Genomic DNA, 19,445 nt, shown 5'->3' with positions numbered 1-19,445 from the left:
TCCAAAACCGAAACATTTACACATGACTCCAGAAAGCTTCTCTTTAAAAATACAAAACTTCAAGCAGAGAAAACAGAATCAATCAAAAATACCAATTCAGAAAACTTTTCCCTTAATTACTACAATTTTTCTTCTGAAGAGAAATCTGGTACCTAAATGCACAACTGTTAAGACACTAAATAAAAAAATCACAGACCAAGAGATATCACTTCTGAGGCTCATGACAATTATTCTCCCAACTTTACTTTGTATTAACATTTTACTCTTTGTAGGCAAAAAACACTTGCCTCTATTTCTGGTTTCTCATATTAATTACATCCTATCAAAGGTAGTTTGTATTAATAAAATAACAGATTTAATATAGTGTTTAATTATTCTATTACAGTTCTGTGAAAGGAATTGATCTTCAAAGTTTGTTTGGCTTACACCCATATACATCTACAGGGATTAAGACGACTTTTCCCCTATTAGCTTTTCCTCTATTACAACTTTAGACTTTAATGTCATGACAACACTACCACTATAATATCATCAGGCTTTACTGACAGAAAACTACTTCTAAAATTTGTGTTTGGTCACTTTGGGATTGCCCCCCCTCCTTCATATCTGCACCCGCAGCAACATGCACACACCCCCCTCAGGTTTGTATGTGTGCTTTGCAAGTGAAAGAAAGGACTCTCATAGGCAAGTTTAACTGTATACAGGGACACTGCAAAAGTGTATATGCCTTTGAAAACAACAGCTACACACTTGATAGGGACTGCCTTATTCCATGTTCTTCAGCATCAGTTTACGTTGTGAAGGTTATCTTTCCAACCAGAAGAGCTTATATGCTATTAAACCATGGGTGACAAGTGATTGCGAAAACATAAACACATACGAAAATGCCTTTTCTTATTACTTTGTGAATGCAGAATATCTTATCTAGCTTGCCATATAGTGTCCTTAAAAGAACTTACACATAGATTTTTTTTTAAATTGCTTCACTGCTTCCCCATTACACACTTCTTCGATATGAAAAAATGTAATCTAAAATTTCTTATTTCAGATTAATAAAGGCAGTTTATAAAAAATGCAAATAAAATTGTTAATTTAATTTGTAGATTTTATTTTCAAAGTAATGTAAGTCACATGTCACGAACTGACATTTCAATGCTCAGTTTATTAGATTAATATTTTCTAACAAATGCTGTTCTTTCAGTGAAAAAAGGTTTTATATTTTAATTTCCATTAAAATATATTTCTACCTTTCTCTCTCTTCACCCGTTTCATCCAAGACCCACGCATAGGCAAACGAAGCTTTACCAGCCTTCTTAGATTCCTGTTCGTATTTGTGCATAGTTCTTTTGTTCACATTTCCCAAAAGGTACAGCAAATGACCCATTAAAGTACTTTTACCTGCATCAACATGTCCTATGGAGGGAAATAAATATTATATCAATTTTATTTATTTATACAATTTAGGTATAGCACAAGAAGAAATATATGAACAACACATGCACTAATAATGCTTGTGCAACCCATAGAACTTTACAATTCTGTAAGACAGAGACACAGAGAGACAGTTTATTACAAGTCAGCTACCATGGTAGCCATAGAGCACCTCCAAATTCCTACTAAAAGGAACACGATGCAACAATGAAACCAAACCAAATCACGTTCTGTATGGTCAAAAGGAACCTAAGTCAACCTCACTGACCTAGTCAAAGACATCTGAATGTACTCCCTCCAAAGAATAACCCCCAAGATGTAACTGAAAACAGCATGAGATTTCCCTTCCCTAGAGAGAGTTTTGCTTCTGTATCACATCCAGATTCAACCAACATATTTTTTAAACTTTATGTTTGCCAAAAATATAATTTAACAGATTTACCTATTACCACCAAATTAAGCAGTTGCTTTCCTCCTTGTCTTTTCTCCAACTCTGCCTTCACATCTATTTGTGGTTTTGCCTTGCTTGACTTTTTTGCTGGAGTAGGCACCGTATTCTGCTCTTCTGAAACCTGCACTACTTGGGATGGAAGAGTAGATTTTGAGACAGCCTCAAGTACCCCAGAAGCTACATCGGCATCTTCAGGTAACAGTCCTTTCTGAGGTGTGTTAGTATGGCCGTTTTCTTCAGCAATTGCACTAGGGAAAAAAAGAAAACACAAAGAATGCAAATGATAAAGAAGACATAGAAATATAGGAGAGAAATTGAGTTTTCCCTTCACTATCGTGTAAACCCCAGACAAAGAGTATGTGATAAGCCCATTAAAGTGGAAGTGATAAGCAGCTGGATACAAACTGCACAGATACCAGCTCTGAACATCTTGTCTGAAAAGCACTGCTTACAAAAGCAAGATAAGAAGTAATCTTGACATGAAACAGATAAACAAAAGCTTCCCATAGCCTCTTCCTTTAACAGGAAGGGAAAAGACAATTGTGTAGAAGAGAGAGCTGGTTGTCTCTGATCTAAGAGCCCAAGTCAAGTCTGAAGCACAGATACTAAAACAGCTTCCACGTACACTACAATTACTGCAGCTGAACATAGTGATGTTCTACTGTCAGAACAGCAATATAGCACAAAGAATTGATATTAAGCATATGTGAGCTGAAATTTAAGATGTAGTGATTATACAGAACCATAACAGGCAAGTTAAGACTTATCAATACTGAGAAAATTTGTTTTATGCATAAAGAATTAAAGGGATCTAGGACTAAGATTTGGATTTTCCAACTCCCTTTTTCTAACACCCTGTTCTCCCACAGATCGCCATACTAATCTTAACAGCAAATAATCCTAAATATATTATTTTCTTACACTCTTTTTCTCTCCATTTTGTAAATTAGCATATTTTCCTAATTTACATAAGATTTCTGAGAATATACAATATTATTCTTCACCTGTTATGGCAAAGATGACCACTAAAAACAAACACTAAGAAACATCTTCCAGAGAGCAAAAGCTTTCTTACTGCCTGACAGCTCCAGGATGAGGCATTATTGTAAGCAATATGACAGGAACAGAAGCAGTTATTACAGGTGTGCCAACATTATATCACAGCAAACTTTATTATACAAACCACTGATTATTAAAGTATAATGAAAATCCCTATAAAATACTGTTTTTAAAACTTTACCCAAGGGGAAGAGGCTTCTTCCCCTGGAAAACTGGAAATCCCTTCCAGTTCAGTACCATCATGCTGCAGGCTGCTTTCTCCGAACGGGTTCATGTTCAGACTCAAGTATTTCCACATCCACAGTGAAATTTTCGCTCTCTGCTTTCTGTTTACACACCACAATTAACTTCCCAGTTTTAATCTTTTCAACCTCTGTAAGCCAAATTTTGTTTGGTACTTCAGAATTCCACATTGTGACATCTCTTCTTTTATTTGACATTGCTTCTCAGTTTCTGCCTGTGTAGGAGTATTTGCATTGTATTTGTCCCTTTCCGTTACATTTATGTCATGGAACAATACAATCTAAGCATGTTAGTCTACTGAACAAAGCCGTTCCAGAGTTTGATCTAAAAATCTAAACATTGTTAATGTTCAGATCGAATGCAAACTTGGCTTCTCACTATAGCACTAAGTAACATGGGACATTTTATGGGTCTCCCTTTTTCCCCCATTTTCAGAACCCACCTATGTTATCAGTACTACAGCAGACTGATTGATTTTGACACCTTTTTCATTTTTTTGGCTATAGTTCCAAAACCCAAGGTCAGGGTCTTGTCTCAAGGCTGGATACAGAGGCATATTTCTCAAATTAGCTAAGCAAACAGCCTGGTTTGCACCAGCCATGCTGGTTGCAGGGGTAATGATGGTACCTGTGCTTCTGCATAATGGATAGACAATTCATAAGGTTTATTCAAAAGAACTTACCCTATCAAAATATTCTAAACTACTTAGAGGAGAAGGACAAGTTTATATCAAACTACGGTCTTAGGTCATACAAGCATGACATTCTAGAATTTGCACTACAAAGTTGGCTGTTCTGTACCACCAAGTATAGCTCCAGTTTGTAACACTGCATCTTGGCAAGCTGAATAACCTTTATAAAAGGTTATTCTTGATTCTCTAAACCAAAAAACTAGTTGGTCATCATTGCTTTAGATGTGGCTATGAAGAAAGTTAATTATACAGGAATTATTCCACAGAAAAAAAACTCACTACAATTATTTATGCTTTCTTTTACTGGAAAATTTAAGTGCATTTCTCTAAGGCTCAACAGAAGGCTCTATTTTTTAAAGAGTCCTTATATAGTAGATTAAGTTCTAGCTGAAAATCTACTTTGGAATGGCAAAACAATTATTTTCTCCAATGACTCTTCATGGAAATTTTACTTTATAAAAATTGACTGAAACTAATCAAGTTGATAGAGGGTAATTGTGTAGAGAACTGTGGTAACAAAGTTTTCTATATACTTTAAGAAGGTATTTAAAATCATCTGAGTGATGTAAAGTACACCAAATCATTTTTGTTTGAATCATTTAAGAGAGCCTCATATATTTACAATTCATTTGCATTAGACGACTTTCATCAAGGTTAAGACTCTCTTCCATCTTCTTCCCTTTTTTCAGGCAAACTTCAGTTCAGTCTCAGCATAACATCTAGCATGTTCACACTGAAGTACTAGGACTAGTGCCAATATGCAAAGGTCACAGTGTAATGCAAATAAAGTATTTTACATTGCTATCAAGTTTTCTTCCTTGAAAGTCCAATATTTGAAGTTCTGGAGAAAAGTATTTGCATAAGAAATCACATCAAAGCAGCCTTCACAGTTGGCCATAATTTTCTCTCCTTTTCAATGTCTGCATTTCTTCCCAAACCAAATTTTCAAAAGTGAAAAAAATTTAAAAGGCAGTTACTTAGATGAAGCTGTAAGTAATGCGACCCCAAAACATATCTCTCATGTTTTTCTATAGCTTTCCAAAATATATTCAAAGATTGTCACATCAGCCTATTAAAAGACAAGAATGTATTTTCAGACACAGGTTATTTGTAAGCTTCTAAATTTTATTTTGTTAAGCTAGGTAATGACTCTGTCTAATCCCACATGCTGAGATCTTCTTGCAGGATTAAGTCTATGTCACTAAGCATTCCCAAAAAGAGGATGGATTTTGAGTGGTAGAATTCAAACTAATTACAGCACCTGAAAAAATCATCATTATTGCCAGATACAGACAGTACTCTCTCACTTCTAAGTAGCTTTTATTGCAACTACCACTGCTGCAGGTTGCCAAATAGCTTTTATTTTGGGTGGTGCAAAGAAAAAGTGCTAGATACAAACAAAATAATGAGCGCAACGTGACTCCAGCCATCATTAGGCCCTAGCATTTTTTCAAGGGTGCAGTATCTGAAGTCAGTATACTGCTCCATTTAGTTTTACAGATTTCAGATATTACCATGTTTTGGAAACCTGCAAACAACTTGTGCCATGATAAACAAAGACTTGCTATTTCAGAGAGTAAACATCAGAATGGACAGATACTCACAGAGCACCTCTAACAAGATAATTCAGCTTTTTGATGACTGGTGTCAGGGAAAGGGAGAGCAAGTTTATTGCTAGGTAGCTAAATAGGCAGGTGGGCAGATGAAATGTACAATCCCAGTCTCATGGAAGTACATGAAGCAAAATGCAACAGTGGGACCCTGACAGTTAGTTATGCCTCATGGCAACCAGATGAGCAGTTTACTGAAAACTTGATAAGAGCTCAGAAAAATGCTAAGGAGCTTTATCTCTGACAGTAAGTGGGAAAAAATGAATTACACTGAAAATGCTTTTCAGCAAGCCTTTTCCCCTGAGTTTTTTCAAAATTATTGAATTGAAAATTTTTGTCAGAAGACAGAACCTAGTGTGTCACCAGTACAGGCAGCTAAGGGTTAAAAACAAGTTGACTGCACTGGAAAGTTCCAACTTGGTCTGAGACATAATGAACTACCATATCAAGAAAAATTTATACTGGAGGAAGACCACTTCCTAACCAATTGCTTGCATCTTTGTTTGAGAACTTGATGGAACTATCAAAAGCAGTCCCAGTTTGCCAACATCTGTTCCTGTCTGCCACACCACTGCTAGCTGATAACGTGGAGCCACTGATTATGCAACTCAACTTCTTTGAAAGGACAGATTATGAACCTTGTATGTGCACTAAGGTCATGTACTCAAGAAAGCTTGACCACCAGCAATTCAGGCATAAATGTCAAAAGAGATTACCACACCTCTTTTGGAAATCAGTAGACATAAAAAAGCCTGGCAAAGACCAACTTTTCATCAAAATTAAAACCACCAGGTCAGAAACTTCCTATGCTGTTTTCCCAACAGGACCATAGGAGTAAACTGAGTACAATGTTATGAGTACATCACTGTTGTCTGAGGAAAATTAAATAATACAACCTATGTTATTATAAGACATGCTAGAAGACATTCACACAAATGAGAGATTCTTCAAAGAAGAACCTGAAAGCTTATTTGCTGAAGATTAACTCTTCATAATTTTGCTTTTAAACATTATTTTCAATCTTTTAGTCTGGATGCTTGGTGATTTATTTTTACACAACCGACTCTTTCGGAGTACTTACAGTCATTACAGAAATCTCTATATTTATTTCCCCTTTCAAAATTATTAATTACAAAATATTGGTCAGGTTAGTTAAAACAGTCACCCTTTTTTGGTCACGACTTTTCCTGGCTTCCTTCATAACTTAACAGGAAGAAAAAGTCCAGTAAATAGTTTTGTTAGAGCATCAGTTTGTCAGCTAACTCCATTTTTTGTAGACGTCCTCACTAAGAATACCAAGCAACAAAGGCAATCAATGCTCAAAGCAATTCATGACTTCTAATAATCCATCCATTTAAAGTAAGATTCATTTATTATTGTAAGGTCATATATTTCATAACAAGACTGAATCATAAAGACTGAATCGATAAATAATGGTTACTCCCTCTAATGCAAGGCCATTGGTTTTAAAAGCATGGTTCATAAAATACCTTTAAGATTCCATAGAAGGTGACAAAAAACCCCTAGTTTATACATACTATACAATCACCTTCTAACGGTGTCTGCGCCAGCACCATAAAAATATCTGAGATGAAAGTAGGGGGCACAGTGAGAGATGTTTTAGAATCCAAACTGCTATGAGTAATTTATACCTGTGCTTTTGGTCAGTGATATAAACCATGTACTTAAAAATCTGCATTATTTTAAACACTCTGCAGTAAATTTATCAATGAAACAGTAACATATAAAAGGTGTGAGAGGAGTCAAAACGTTCTTAGGTGTTAATAAGCAGAGATTCATTCTGTTCCCTGACAGGCTGTCCTTATGCTGCCAATAATCCAGAAGATAACTGCAGAAGAAAAAATCCAACTCTGAAACTCATTGAATTGAGGTGGGGGTTCATGTTTTGCTTTGTTTTTCAAGTTTAAAAACAGATGTATGCAACGTCAAGGTTCTAGTGCCTTGGCAGAGCCTCCACAGTGGCCTGTAGGACAAAGAAAAAAGGAGGCCATCACAGGCTCCTTGAAGAAGGGGTCTTTAGACATGCAGGTAACTTTACTATTTAAAATGTGCCTTCTTCCAGAACATTCATTTATTGGTCATGCTCCAAATCTCATGCTCTTTTACAAATCATTTCACTTCTTACCTATTCCTCCCACTTAAGGCTAAATGGCTAATGTATATCCCGTTCCTACAGCAAAAAGGTTTGGGTTTGATTAGTATTTCAGCAGTACCACTGAATAAGTGAGGTGAATTAAAAAACATCTTCACAATCATAGAATGACAAAATAGTTTGGTTTGGAAGGGGCCTTTAAAGGTCATCTAGTCCAAGCCCCCTGCAATGAACAGAGACATTTTCAACTAGATCAAGTTGCTCAGAGCCTGGTCCAGTCTGACTTTGAATGTTTCCAGGGTGAGACATCCACCACCTCTTTGGGCAACCTGTTCCAGTGCTTTAACACCTTCATTGTAAAAAACTTCCTTATATCTAATCTAAACCAATTCTCCTTTAGTTTAAAAACATTCCCCCTTGTCCTATCACAACAGGCCCTCCTGAAGTCTGTCCCCAACTTTTAGACCCCCTTTAGATACTGGAAGGCTGCAGCGTCACCGCAAAACCTTCTCTTCTACAGGCTGAACAAACCCATCTCTCTCAGCCTGTCTTGATAGGAGAGGTGCTCCATCCCTCTAATCATCTTGGTGGCCCTCTACTGGGCCCACTCCAACAGCTCCATGTCTTTCCTGTGCTGAAAACCCCAGAGCTGGATGCAGTACTCCAGGTGGGGGCCTCACAACAGCAATATTAAGGATTTATCTAAAGGATTTACCCACAGGTCCTGAGGGCTTAATTCTTCTCTGTCACAAAAAATAGTATGCTACTGAACTGGAAGCAATTACGATACAAACTACTTTAGGGTCCCTGAAGAGAAGCAGAATGGCTGAGAATCATGTTGGAGCCAACCAACTTTCCTCAGAGATCAAGTCATCACTAGCCTATCCATGAATTACTTGAGTCTACAGATTAGGAAGCATTCTTCTTACCTCCCCTTTCCCTGTAGAGCATGCACAGGTGCTTAATAAGTATCAAAGATACAAAAGTCTATATTTGCTGGTTTTTATAAACGAACATTTTAAATAGTCATTATTATAGCTAAAAAAAAAATAATCAATCACTACTACTTAACACTAATTGGAAGATCTTCTTCATTCACTTAATATTCCTTTCTTTTTATAAACTTCTATCCAAATTAATTTACTAAAGTGCCCATGAAAAACTCCAACTTCTAAGAAGTTCAGTAGGAACACAAGAGATGAAGGTGTCATGACATTAATAGGAATCTCATTATCAAGTCCAGTTGTCAAACCCAGAGCACTGATTAGTAGACAGCAAGGGGAAAAAAATATGCTCTCTTTAATATACTGCAAATCTCAAACAGTATAGAAAGATTTTGAAAGTCTCAGAAATTTTTCATTTGGAGCTTATTCCTTCTAAGGAGCTGAATGAAAGTGATGTCTTTTACCAATGACATTTAGCAGCATAAAGGGAATAATGACATCATTTTCACACCTGACATTAAATGTGTTTAAGTAGATGAAACTGCTTGCTTTCCACTCAGTTATCAAACATGCACAAGATACTGTAAAATAAAGACCATGCTGCCCTCTTACTCTCAAAAATGCTTTCCAGATCAGAAATACAAACCCTGTGGGATGAGGTTGGGATGTTAACACAGTTGAGAATTTTTTGACCCCAGGAGGAACTACGGAATTTCTTGCCAGAAATTAGGTGGCTATTGTAAGACTGGGCTCAAAAACAGAATAATGACACCAAAGTAAGAAAAATACATTAACCATTCTTACTAGAAACAGACTAAACCAAAAAATAAATAAAAATTGTGGGGAGCCACAGAATGCTCCACGTGATATTTCATGAACTGTATTCCCAACAAACATGCCATGTCCTTATATATTTCTTTAACTGTTCACTGCTGGCTACTGTTGTAGATCCAGATGTCTGTTTTCATGCTCTCATGAGACATCCTCCCCAACAGTTCCAACTCAGGACAAAATTAGAACTACTGTTCAACCACTCTAATTTAGCTATAGCATAAGTAGGACTGATCGCCACAACAGTTGTACCCTGGACACCTGTTAAAGTTAATAAAAGCTGCAGAGGAAGGCAAAGTTTAGCCAAAAGTGATTGTTTTCCCCATTAACTATTCTTAAATGTACTACTTCCTTTGAAGAACAAGCAATTACAGTTAAGATTTATTGATTTCATAATTCCACTTAGAGAACTAAATTTAAAATAAACGAGCCCCAAGAAAGTTCAGTATTCTATGAAGCGGATGTTTAAATAATCTGACTACCTGATATCTCTATGCACTATTCATAGTGAAAGGATTTGTTAAACTCAAAACGTGAGGTACCATCTTCTGAAAGTAATTCTGAGTCAAACAAGAAGCTGAGATGGTTAGTTCTGGAGAGTGACACTAAAACTGCTGTGAAAAATAGAAAAAAAAGAAAGAAGAAAACTTGCTACAGGTGCATCAGTCTGAAAGAAGAGCTACTGATGTACCTTGATGTATAAGGGCTTGGCTTACCATGGAACTTCAAATCCCATAGACTGTTTCTTTCCAGATACTGTCATTTTGGTAATTTTTGGCACAATTTCAGATTCCATTCTGGCTGATTCGGAATCCCTCGTTTTCCCTAGTAACAGACAAAAAGTAAGTTTGAACTTAAGGTTGCGACTAACAGGTGTTTATAAAGTTTAACAACTCACATTACTTCTCTCCAAACCAAAGATAGTAGTCTTTCATGATCAACTCTCACATTTCAGTGTCTTACTTACATATATTAAATAATTATTCAAAATTATCTACAGTTATATCCATTGTGAAAATCTCATCTCTATCTCCAAGCATTCACATGACACTTATACCATTCAAGAGCTTTACTCACAGCAGTTCTGCAGGGTGCCAGAAGCATTTCATGCAATATGAGGATGAAAAAATACTTTGCAGCTGCTCACTAGATGATTAGGTTAATTCTTATTTATAGTTTTTCTTTTGCCTTAACATTGTTAAGCCTCAAGGCTATTGTAAAACAGAAAATATGTCTATCTCAGCTATGTGTGGGCTACAAGGCCTTCCCTGAAACCTAGAAACTGACTTGTCTTGTACTGAATTACATTGAAGAAAAGAAGCAATACTCCAAAGCTAGCTAATTTAAAAGTTATTTAGAAATAATTACAAGAATTGAGTAACTTAATTACTTTAAAGGTATTAACTTTTACCATAACGTAAATGAAAACACAATTACAGTAAGGTTCATTCTTAATTTTGTGAAACTACAGTTTCACAACTAATAGCACTACAGTGCTATTAGTTTCTTTTCAAGCTGTAAAAAAAAAAAATATTTACTCTGCAGAGGAGTTGTTTATGTAAAAGAAGTAAACTAGGTCCTTTCTTTCCACAATTCCCTCTTTAATACGTTAGGATCCCTTCTTCCTTCAAGAAAAAGACTTTCAGCTTTACAGTGTGAGTGACAGCAGCTGCACCTTGTCTGAAGAATGTTACATACATGAGAAAGCAAAACAATAACCTGAATTCAGAAGCAAGTTTTAAACAAGCTTCAACTACAGATGTATCTGAAAACTAGAAAAATGACACTACTCTTCCAGTAGTAGACCAGTTCAGATACTCAAGAGCCAAGTGAATATCAAGTTACTCTTGATACTATATTTTAGATATACTATATTAGGATGAACTGTTGAGAGTCATTTGGTTCTACTCATTTAGGTTAACTCTTTACTGCATTCTTATGTATGACAGCTACACCTTTAAACCACAAAATCATACAAGTTTGCAGGTTACATAAAAAGTTGCAGTCAAAGCTGCTGAAGATTTCAGGTAAGGAAACAGAATCCCACAGACATCTACAACAGCAAACAAAAAAAGATCCTGTGTGACTTTTTCAAAACAATCACACTACAGATGGAGGAGACATTTTTATTTATCTGATGACTTGGTCTTCATCTCCCTCATTTCTCTTATCTGCTGATATTTATATGCCACCTGCAGATCTCTGAAAGAAGTAATCTATGTGTTTTATTAACAGGTCCATACAAATTACACCGTAAATAAGGAACAAAAGTAAGAGAAATAAAGGCAACAGTACAAAGCATGACTTATAAGAATCACAAATTATGTAACTGACAAACAAATATTAATATTCAGAATATCAAATTTTCACTGGACAGGGACTACTAGTTAAGCATAAAGATTTTGTTTCATCTTCAAGCTGCTAAATAGATCACGTATAGGATTTTTTTAATAAGTAGTTAAACACTTCAATCACGGTAAAAATTACATTACTCTTGTTGCCAACTTGGTATGGTTTTTTCCTCTTCAATTCTAACAATTTTCAAGCAAATCACTTTAAGTTAACAGGTAAACGTGAAAGCTTTACTTCTCATTTGAAAGCTGAATTACAGTTATTTCTCAAAAAATACCATGTTTGAGATCTGGCTGCAAGGAACTAATAATTACAAAAAACACAACTAAATTGAAATGAGATTCATATTATATTATGTCAAAATAACCTGTAATCTGTTGATCCAAAAATCAAAAGTTTTACAAAATACATCTTCTCTAATCAATTTCAAAATTCAGCTTCACTCTGTACAATTAATGTTGGACTGTTTATTACTGACCCAAAGTTAAACTGTACGCAGAGACAAAACACATTCCACTAATGGAGTATTTGACACAGAAAATAAACTTAAAACTATAATTTAGTTGAAAGAAGATACAAAACTAAAGTTACAAACAGTAAGACAAAGTAAAATAATTGTCCATTGACACTGACAGTATGGGTGGGTGTTTTATTCAGTTTTATAAGTAACGATAACAATGATAATTAATCAATTAATTAAATACTAAAGCACAGGTGGAATGAGGAAGCAGACTGGGATCATATAAAGATAAACCAAACCATAATAAGATAATCCTATAATGGACATTCAAACAGATGCAAAGACAAGGCAAGAATTATTAGCAACACTACTGATAGGAGTGTCAAATACAATTTTCTGATTTCAATGTTTTTATAACCAAGTACAGAAAAATCAAGCTGCACATTTGAGATAAAGACCAAGTCTGTATTTTATGCACTACAGGCGCCATTAAAGATTAATAATTATGGGCTTCATTACAAAGGACAGGAGGCTGAGAAAGGAATATACTTTATTATCTAATCTATAGGGAACCGGAGAAAACTGTATGATAAATTCTTATCTGCTTTAGCAGGCAAAGCAAAAGCTATTTGGCACTTAAAAAATTGCATACAGGTCCTTAGGTTGCACCTTGGAACTAAAAGGAAGTCAATGCACAAAGCTGATATAATTCTTAAAACACTTCTTAATCAACAAGCAGGGTATCCTATGGCAAGTGAAGTGCACTACAAGCCCAGAAAAAGTGTAGAAACAGTAATCCCAATCTGATTAGGACAAAAGCAACTCTGAGGAAAATTAACCTTTGAAGGGAAAGGAAAACATGGGTTAAATTTTTGCCAAAAAGGGCTTCATAAAGTTCTTCATGCCTACTGCCATTTGGACATTCTCAAACACATACCTAAGTAATTCAATGGCAATATATTACCTAAATCAAGAGTACACATAAAATTAAAACGAAGACAGATACATCTTTGTAAACTCCAAAAGAAGCCCCAGTGCCTCCTTGGTACATTTCACTACTCTAGTATTGCAAAAAGTAAATATATGTGTGGACCCTACAAGTAAATGCATGGTGTCAAAATGCAGAGCAAGAGATTTAACTGAAGAGGATATGTCATAAAAATCCTGGCAATTCACTAACTTAACATTACGAAAATTTTAAAAGTTTCCTTCCATGAAAACACATAGGATATATTTATAAATTATAGAAACGTAAAAACTTAAAGGCTTGTAAGCATGACAGTTCTCACAATTCAGAATGTTTAAAACCCCAAACTTCTAGTCTATTTTAAGCAAAGCAGCTTTCAGACAGACAGACTGCACTGACATCAGAGTACCTAGACTAAATCGTACTGCAGCCACAAGTCAAACACTATTACAAAACAAAATATGCACTGATGAACCTTGTTGCAGTATTAAATTAGGATAAGCCTAACATCAAAGGGAACAGACAGACCTGCAGTGCCATTACTCCAATACAACTGGAGTGCAGCACCCTGACAAAGCTCTCTTCTATTATTCTTTGTTTTTACCTCTCCTATGACTGCCAGTTGGTCTTCTGACTTAACAGCCTTTTGACTTAGTCAAAAAGTATGACACTAATGACACTTGCTGTAACTTCAAAATTATTAAAAGTACAACCCCAAAATCTGATGGCACAATAAAGTATCTGCAGGCTGATAAAAGGATACAGATACACAGATATGGAGGAAGGAAGTAAAACATAGGGACAGTCTTTAAAAATTAAGAGTCTCCCTGGATGTTCAAGCTAGAAGAGCAAAGTATCTAGATATACTCAGCCACCTTCCTTTACTGTAAGCAACTCCCTTTGGATTTCTTTGGTAAAGTCAGTTGTAAGGAGTACCTGTAAAAGATCTATACAAACAAATCAAAAGATTGCTATGGCTACTTTATCAAACATAACTGGCTTGATACATTCTTTTTTCAGTTTTGTTCATATATATACTTAACATTGGAAGTAATCTGAAGATAGAAACTGATCTTTTCTCTAATTCTGTTGGAGGTATGGAAGGTTTCAGTACATGAAAGTGTTGATTGATAGTCTAGTCTGTTCCCAGGTAGTTTAAAGATGAATAAAAATAGAAGTCTGTTAAACAGCCACTATCTCAAGAAAGACATGTTGATACCAGATGAAACAGGGATATTAGCATACTTGGAGAAATGCATGCAAACACTGGGTATTTAAATCCACAGTAGCTTTGTTCAGATGACCATACCTTTCCACAACAGAACGAAAATGCCATAGTTTTCAATTCCCATACACAGAGGCTTCTGCTCCCAACTTGTCTTCCCCTCATCAAACTGTAAATTGGCACTGAAACTTGAAATTCAACTATACCACTGCACAGAGAAGCCTGTTTCTGTTAAGATGAACCAGAATTTTTCATGTGCCTGAATTGAGCTTGAAAAGCAAGGACAAATGTCAACAAGTCTCCAGTCCATGCTTTTTTAGATGGCAATCCCATTTAAATAAATTCATGTCTACTCATAAAACAACTACTAGGGGTGTATCAGCAATGGCAAAGGATCAAACCTTCAAGGGAATTATGTTCTAATTAGCTGTGGCCAGATGGTAGTTAGTTTCTCTTTAAAGTTTTAAGTCATTTACATGCTTTTGACATTTTTACTTGGTTTATATTGTTGTTCTGTTTTCAAAAGTGGCATGCATACCTAAAGCCATATTTTGAATGGGGTTGAGGATCCTAGATTCTATTGACTCTTAATAAACAGAACTACACTTACTTAAGCAGGTTCTCCTAATGCTATCTAAACCAGCACTGCCATGAAAAAAAATATACATCTAATACCATGCTTTCTAATCTAGAAGATATGGTTTGCATCCCTTCCTCTGCTACAGACTTTCTATATAACCACAAGCAAGCCACTTAACACCTCTGTCTACTGATTATACAGCAACAGCCACCAACTGTATAAAAGAAAACAGACAGTGCACTTGTTTTGTACTGGTTTTGTACACCATGTCATGAGCTTGTTCCAAGTATGTTTAATGACTCACTGTTTTAAAAAAAATATTTTTTGCATGCAGTACTGGCAGTCCAACTATTGAGTGGAACAACAGAAGACATAGTTTCTGTCTGAAAAGCAGAGTTAATAGCTGAGGCTCCTCTCAAGAGCATACTCCCCTTCCTATATGCTGCACTATTATTTCAAACTAATTTTAAGGTCCTACAATTGTGAAAATATTTCAAATATGGACTCACATGAGTGAGTCAACCAGATGTAGGTGCCTGCCTGACAACACAAAATTTCACGCTCAGAAGTAGGTATCACCTGTCTGCCCACATACATCTGGATTTATATTAACATCTAACACATCCATCATGTAACAAGCCATCTGAAAAATTTCAAATTGTTTACATTCTTCTATTTATGTCATAAAACTCATCAGTTTCTAGCCTTTCATTAAAACTTTTAATTTGCCTTAAAAACAGTAAAATTTATTTTTTTCTCTTTAAATTACACAGCACACTGGAAAAAAATAACATGAGAAAATACTGAAATTTGTCCCGTTAGAGAGATATGCTACTGAAAAGAATATATTTTGGTTTTATAATTCAACTAAATTTTTTGACACTCCTGAATTCCACAAAATATACAAAATATAGTGGCAACTTGCAGTTTAGTTAAGTTTGCACTGGGATGCAGCACACTGGATCGTCAGTGGTACTGGGTATTAATATTATCATCACATCACAGTGCCAAGAATATTAGAAGTCCAGGACTCTCAACTACGCACTACCAGTACATAAGACTAGGGAACTTAGAACACCCCAGATTTCCTAAGTTTACAGTTTGCTAACCTTTAAAACATTCTGCCTGCACATAACTTGCCGTGCATTATCCCTGTAGCCCATCAATTAAATTTCTTTGGATGTAACAGTAGAGACAAAGCATGTTGCATGTGTGAGAACTTCAACACAGAATTCCTTCCATATGCAAACTTCAGTATTTAAAGTATACTGGTTCAAAATATCCATTTTTAGGAAAATGTATGACATTATACTACTATGAACCACGATATACAAATGGATGCTACTGAATATCCACAGCACTTATGAAAATAATGCAACAGTCCAAAATAACAGAAAAGGCAACTTGCTAAGTCACCCCTTAGTGATGAGCCACAGTCATTATAAAGATACTACTGAAAACAATTCTCCAAACAAGAACACTAAACTTTTTCTTTTTAAAAGAAAGGTTATTTCCTAATAGAAACCACAGTCAGGGGCTTTCCAGGTAACTTTGTCTTGTTGTTATAACTATTACCTTCTCTGCAAAGTTTCAGATGGTGAATATGACTTTTTTTTTTTCCCATGAAATTGGAAGTAGGTATTTGCACTGAAAAATGCTGAAAATAAAAATGTCTACTTGCACCTAACTAAAAGAATTTTTTATTTTGTTCCTAAGGTTTGATACAGCAGGAGGGAAGAAGGACACAACAGGATCTTGAGTGGTGATATTCCTGAGTATCTCCATCATGGGCCACGTTCCTGTGACCCACAAAACACCAAAAGCACAACTTGCTTCCCCAAGACTGAAGTTCCAGAAACAGTTTGCTTCACTACATGCAGCTGCAACAACTGGATGTGCAGCAGGCACAGTCAGAAGGGCCTGGCAGCCTCGCCTGTTAGACCCAGCTGGCACTTCTCACTTCTCTGGCTTTACTTTCAATGCTTGCAACTTTCAGCAAGTTGAAATCTCTAGTCCAAAAAATAATTTGTTCAAGTGAGGTTCCTGCCTGGGGCCTTATTTTCCTGCTAGACAGGGAGAACGGGGAAATTGGAAGATAAAAGACAGCAAATTTTTGAAAATGCCACCTAAAGAAAGTTATTTGCATAAATGAAATCCTTCAAGTGATCTTTTCACATTCTGAAAACCCACTCAATTTAGCCTTAGAAAAGTTTGCACACACTTTTACAGCTGAAGTTTTAAAATCTAAATCCCAGAAATACTTCATCAACCGTCAATATGTAGCTACTGTGACTAATTTTGTCCAGGCTGGACACGATTGCATCACCTGAGTGAAAATTCTGCCACTCCTGTCGTCTCCATAGTTTCCTTCCACATAAACAAACTGGCATAAATTTGCCTTGGATAAATCACAAAAATAAACAAAACTCGGGGGCAAGAGAAGAAAAACAACCATATGGTGAGCATTGGCAAGCAACAAGACACATAGACTATCAAGGACACACAAGGATTTCAAGAATGAAAATCAATAAAGCAGAGAAGTTGCAATGAGAGCTACAATGACAATACAAAAAAAAAAAGACAGTATTAGTGAACAACCTAACCTGGGAAAAAACTGCATGTAAAGAGAGGGAGAAAGTAAGAGGCCACATACTCAATGAAAAGTTACATGCAGAGCCAAACATGAACAAAGGAAACAAAAGAAGATCAGAACTGAAAGCGAATGCAAATTACGACTGGAAAAGAGCAAACATGGAAAATAATAATGGCTAATGATTGGAAAATAGGTAGGAAACTGGGAATGGCTAGATAAGGAGTTTAAAATTACAAAGTAGAGAAAATGGAACTGCAATAACAAATTTGGAATGACATGGTGAAATATTGTGTTTAAGACACAAACAGGAATTCAATAAAAAAAAACTTGAACATGACTTAATAAGTTAGAGGGTAAGAAGGACACAGATACTGACATTAGATCAGGCTGAAGTGGATGGGGTGGAACGTGTTATAACAAGGCAACATATTTTCTTCCTGCCTGAAACATTTCTGGAGCCTCACCATGTCTCTTGCCATCAATACTTTGTCCCCACCTGAAGACGAATGATACAGAATACAGCACTCAGTTACTGTTGTGTGCTCTTGGTCTTCTTACCTGAAACAAACACCTTCCTATGGACATTTTCTGGCCATCAGGACTTATTCAAATTACGCACAGTCAAACCTGCAAGTAGCACAAAATTAATTTCACCTGTCAAAAGCTACTTTTTCTCTGTGACTCCTTACTGCAATCGTTCCACTGAATGGTGTACATTTAATTTAGAATATCTAGTGCTGCCACAGAAACCCAATGTTTCATAGAACGGTGTATATATACATATAATATAAATTTTTATATAAAAATATTTTGCTGATCTCTATTGCAACTGTGAGCCTTCAGTGTTTTCACAACTTAAACTTGCATCTCTCAATATTTGGAAGCTTAATAGGGCATGTATGTTTTTATGAAATTATGTTTAAGCAACACACGACAACAAAGGGATGCATAGACCAGTTCTGTATGTAGACCACTGGTAGGGTCTTTCCAGAAACATAGATAATTGGTCTGGTTTACATTCACAGTTAATCTACTAGAGGAAAGAAAGGCACTGTCACTATAGTAAAACTCTCAAGATTTCCAGTTTCACTAAACCACCACCTCCCATGTAAAAGATCGGAGACCTGCTGTACAGAAAGACAGACTGGAGGGGTGGTGACTGTTTTCTTCTAGAGATTACCCAAACATCAGCTGTCTCCTTTCGATGTTTCTAATACGTAAATGCTTAAAGGCCCAATAGGAATTCACAACAATCAAAAGTGACTTTCTCATCCATCAAGTTTTTCAATACAATGTCCCTGTGGTATTTCTCACGCTACTGCTCATAGTTAAATGGACTAAAATCCAGTCCTTCACACAATTTAACTCAGCACAACTCATCCTGTAACTACTGAAACCTTATTGTGGGAGGTGTATTGCTTCGCACTCTAGCAATGCCAACAATACCCCTTCTAAATCCATAACTGAAGGTAAAACCTCCTGTAAAATTTTATTACACTTTTGCAGTTGGTCTGTTACAGCACCTTTACTCTCCCCCACATACACAACCATAAGTCGTTGGTTGTGTTTCCTAACTCAACGAATTTTTCTTAAATGACTGTGAATTTTCTTTCACTGAGATTTAGAAAAAGCTCGGTCTGATATTTCTGAAGTGCAACTTCCTACCATAAATGGTCACGTAAAAAGCAGAGTCAGCACAATGGGGAAGATAACCCTAAAAAGATATCCCCTTTACCCAGTCATTTAATTGACCAGAATACAGAGTCCATGCAAATTACCAGAATTTCTGTTAAAAACTTGGCCCAAAATGAGTATGTAAAACTGAAAGTACAATATGTACATTCTATTACAATTATATTGAATTTCCAAAAATAACAGACAGCAATTTCAGGTTG

At 35.9% G+C, this 19,445-nt stretch overlaps 1 protein-coding gene across 3 annotated transcripts in view; it reads right to left on the bottom strand.

Moving 5' to 3' along the window:
• Positions 1-19,445, bottom strand: part of HBS1L (HBS1 like translational GTPase) — a 60,278-nt gene that overhangs the window by 15,540 nt on the left and 25,293 nt on the right. For 2 of the 3 annotated variants that reach the window (XM_027746580.2, XM_027746583.2), the window contains 3 exons: positions 10,090-10,198; positions 1,874-2,130; positions 1,248-1,413 (listed from right to left, as the gene is read on the bottom strand). In XM_027746580.2, the coding sequence (XP_027602381.1) occupies positions 1,248-1,413; positions 1,874-2,130; positions 10,090-10,198 (532 nt within the window). Of the gene's footprint in view, positions 1-1,247; positions 1,414-1,873; positions 2,131-10,089; positions 10,199-18,108; positions 18,130-19,445 lie in introns of those variants that run through there. The other variant, XM_027746581.2, reaches the window with a different exon arrangement.

Source organism: Pipra filicauda, unplaced genomic scaffold (assembly GCF_003945595.2).
Source record: "Pipra filicauda isolate LSUMZ 115617 unplaced genomic scaffold, ASM394559v2 scaffold23_size5868930_pilon, whole genome shotgun sequence".
Taxonomy (NCBI): Eukaryota; Metazoa; Chordata; class Aves; order Passeriformes; family Pipridae; genus Pipra; species Pipra filicauda.
Note: the sequence above shows the minus strand (reverse complement) of the source record. Positions and strands in the feature narration are given on the sequence as shown.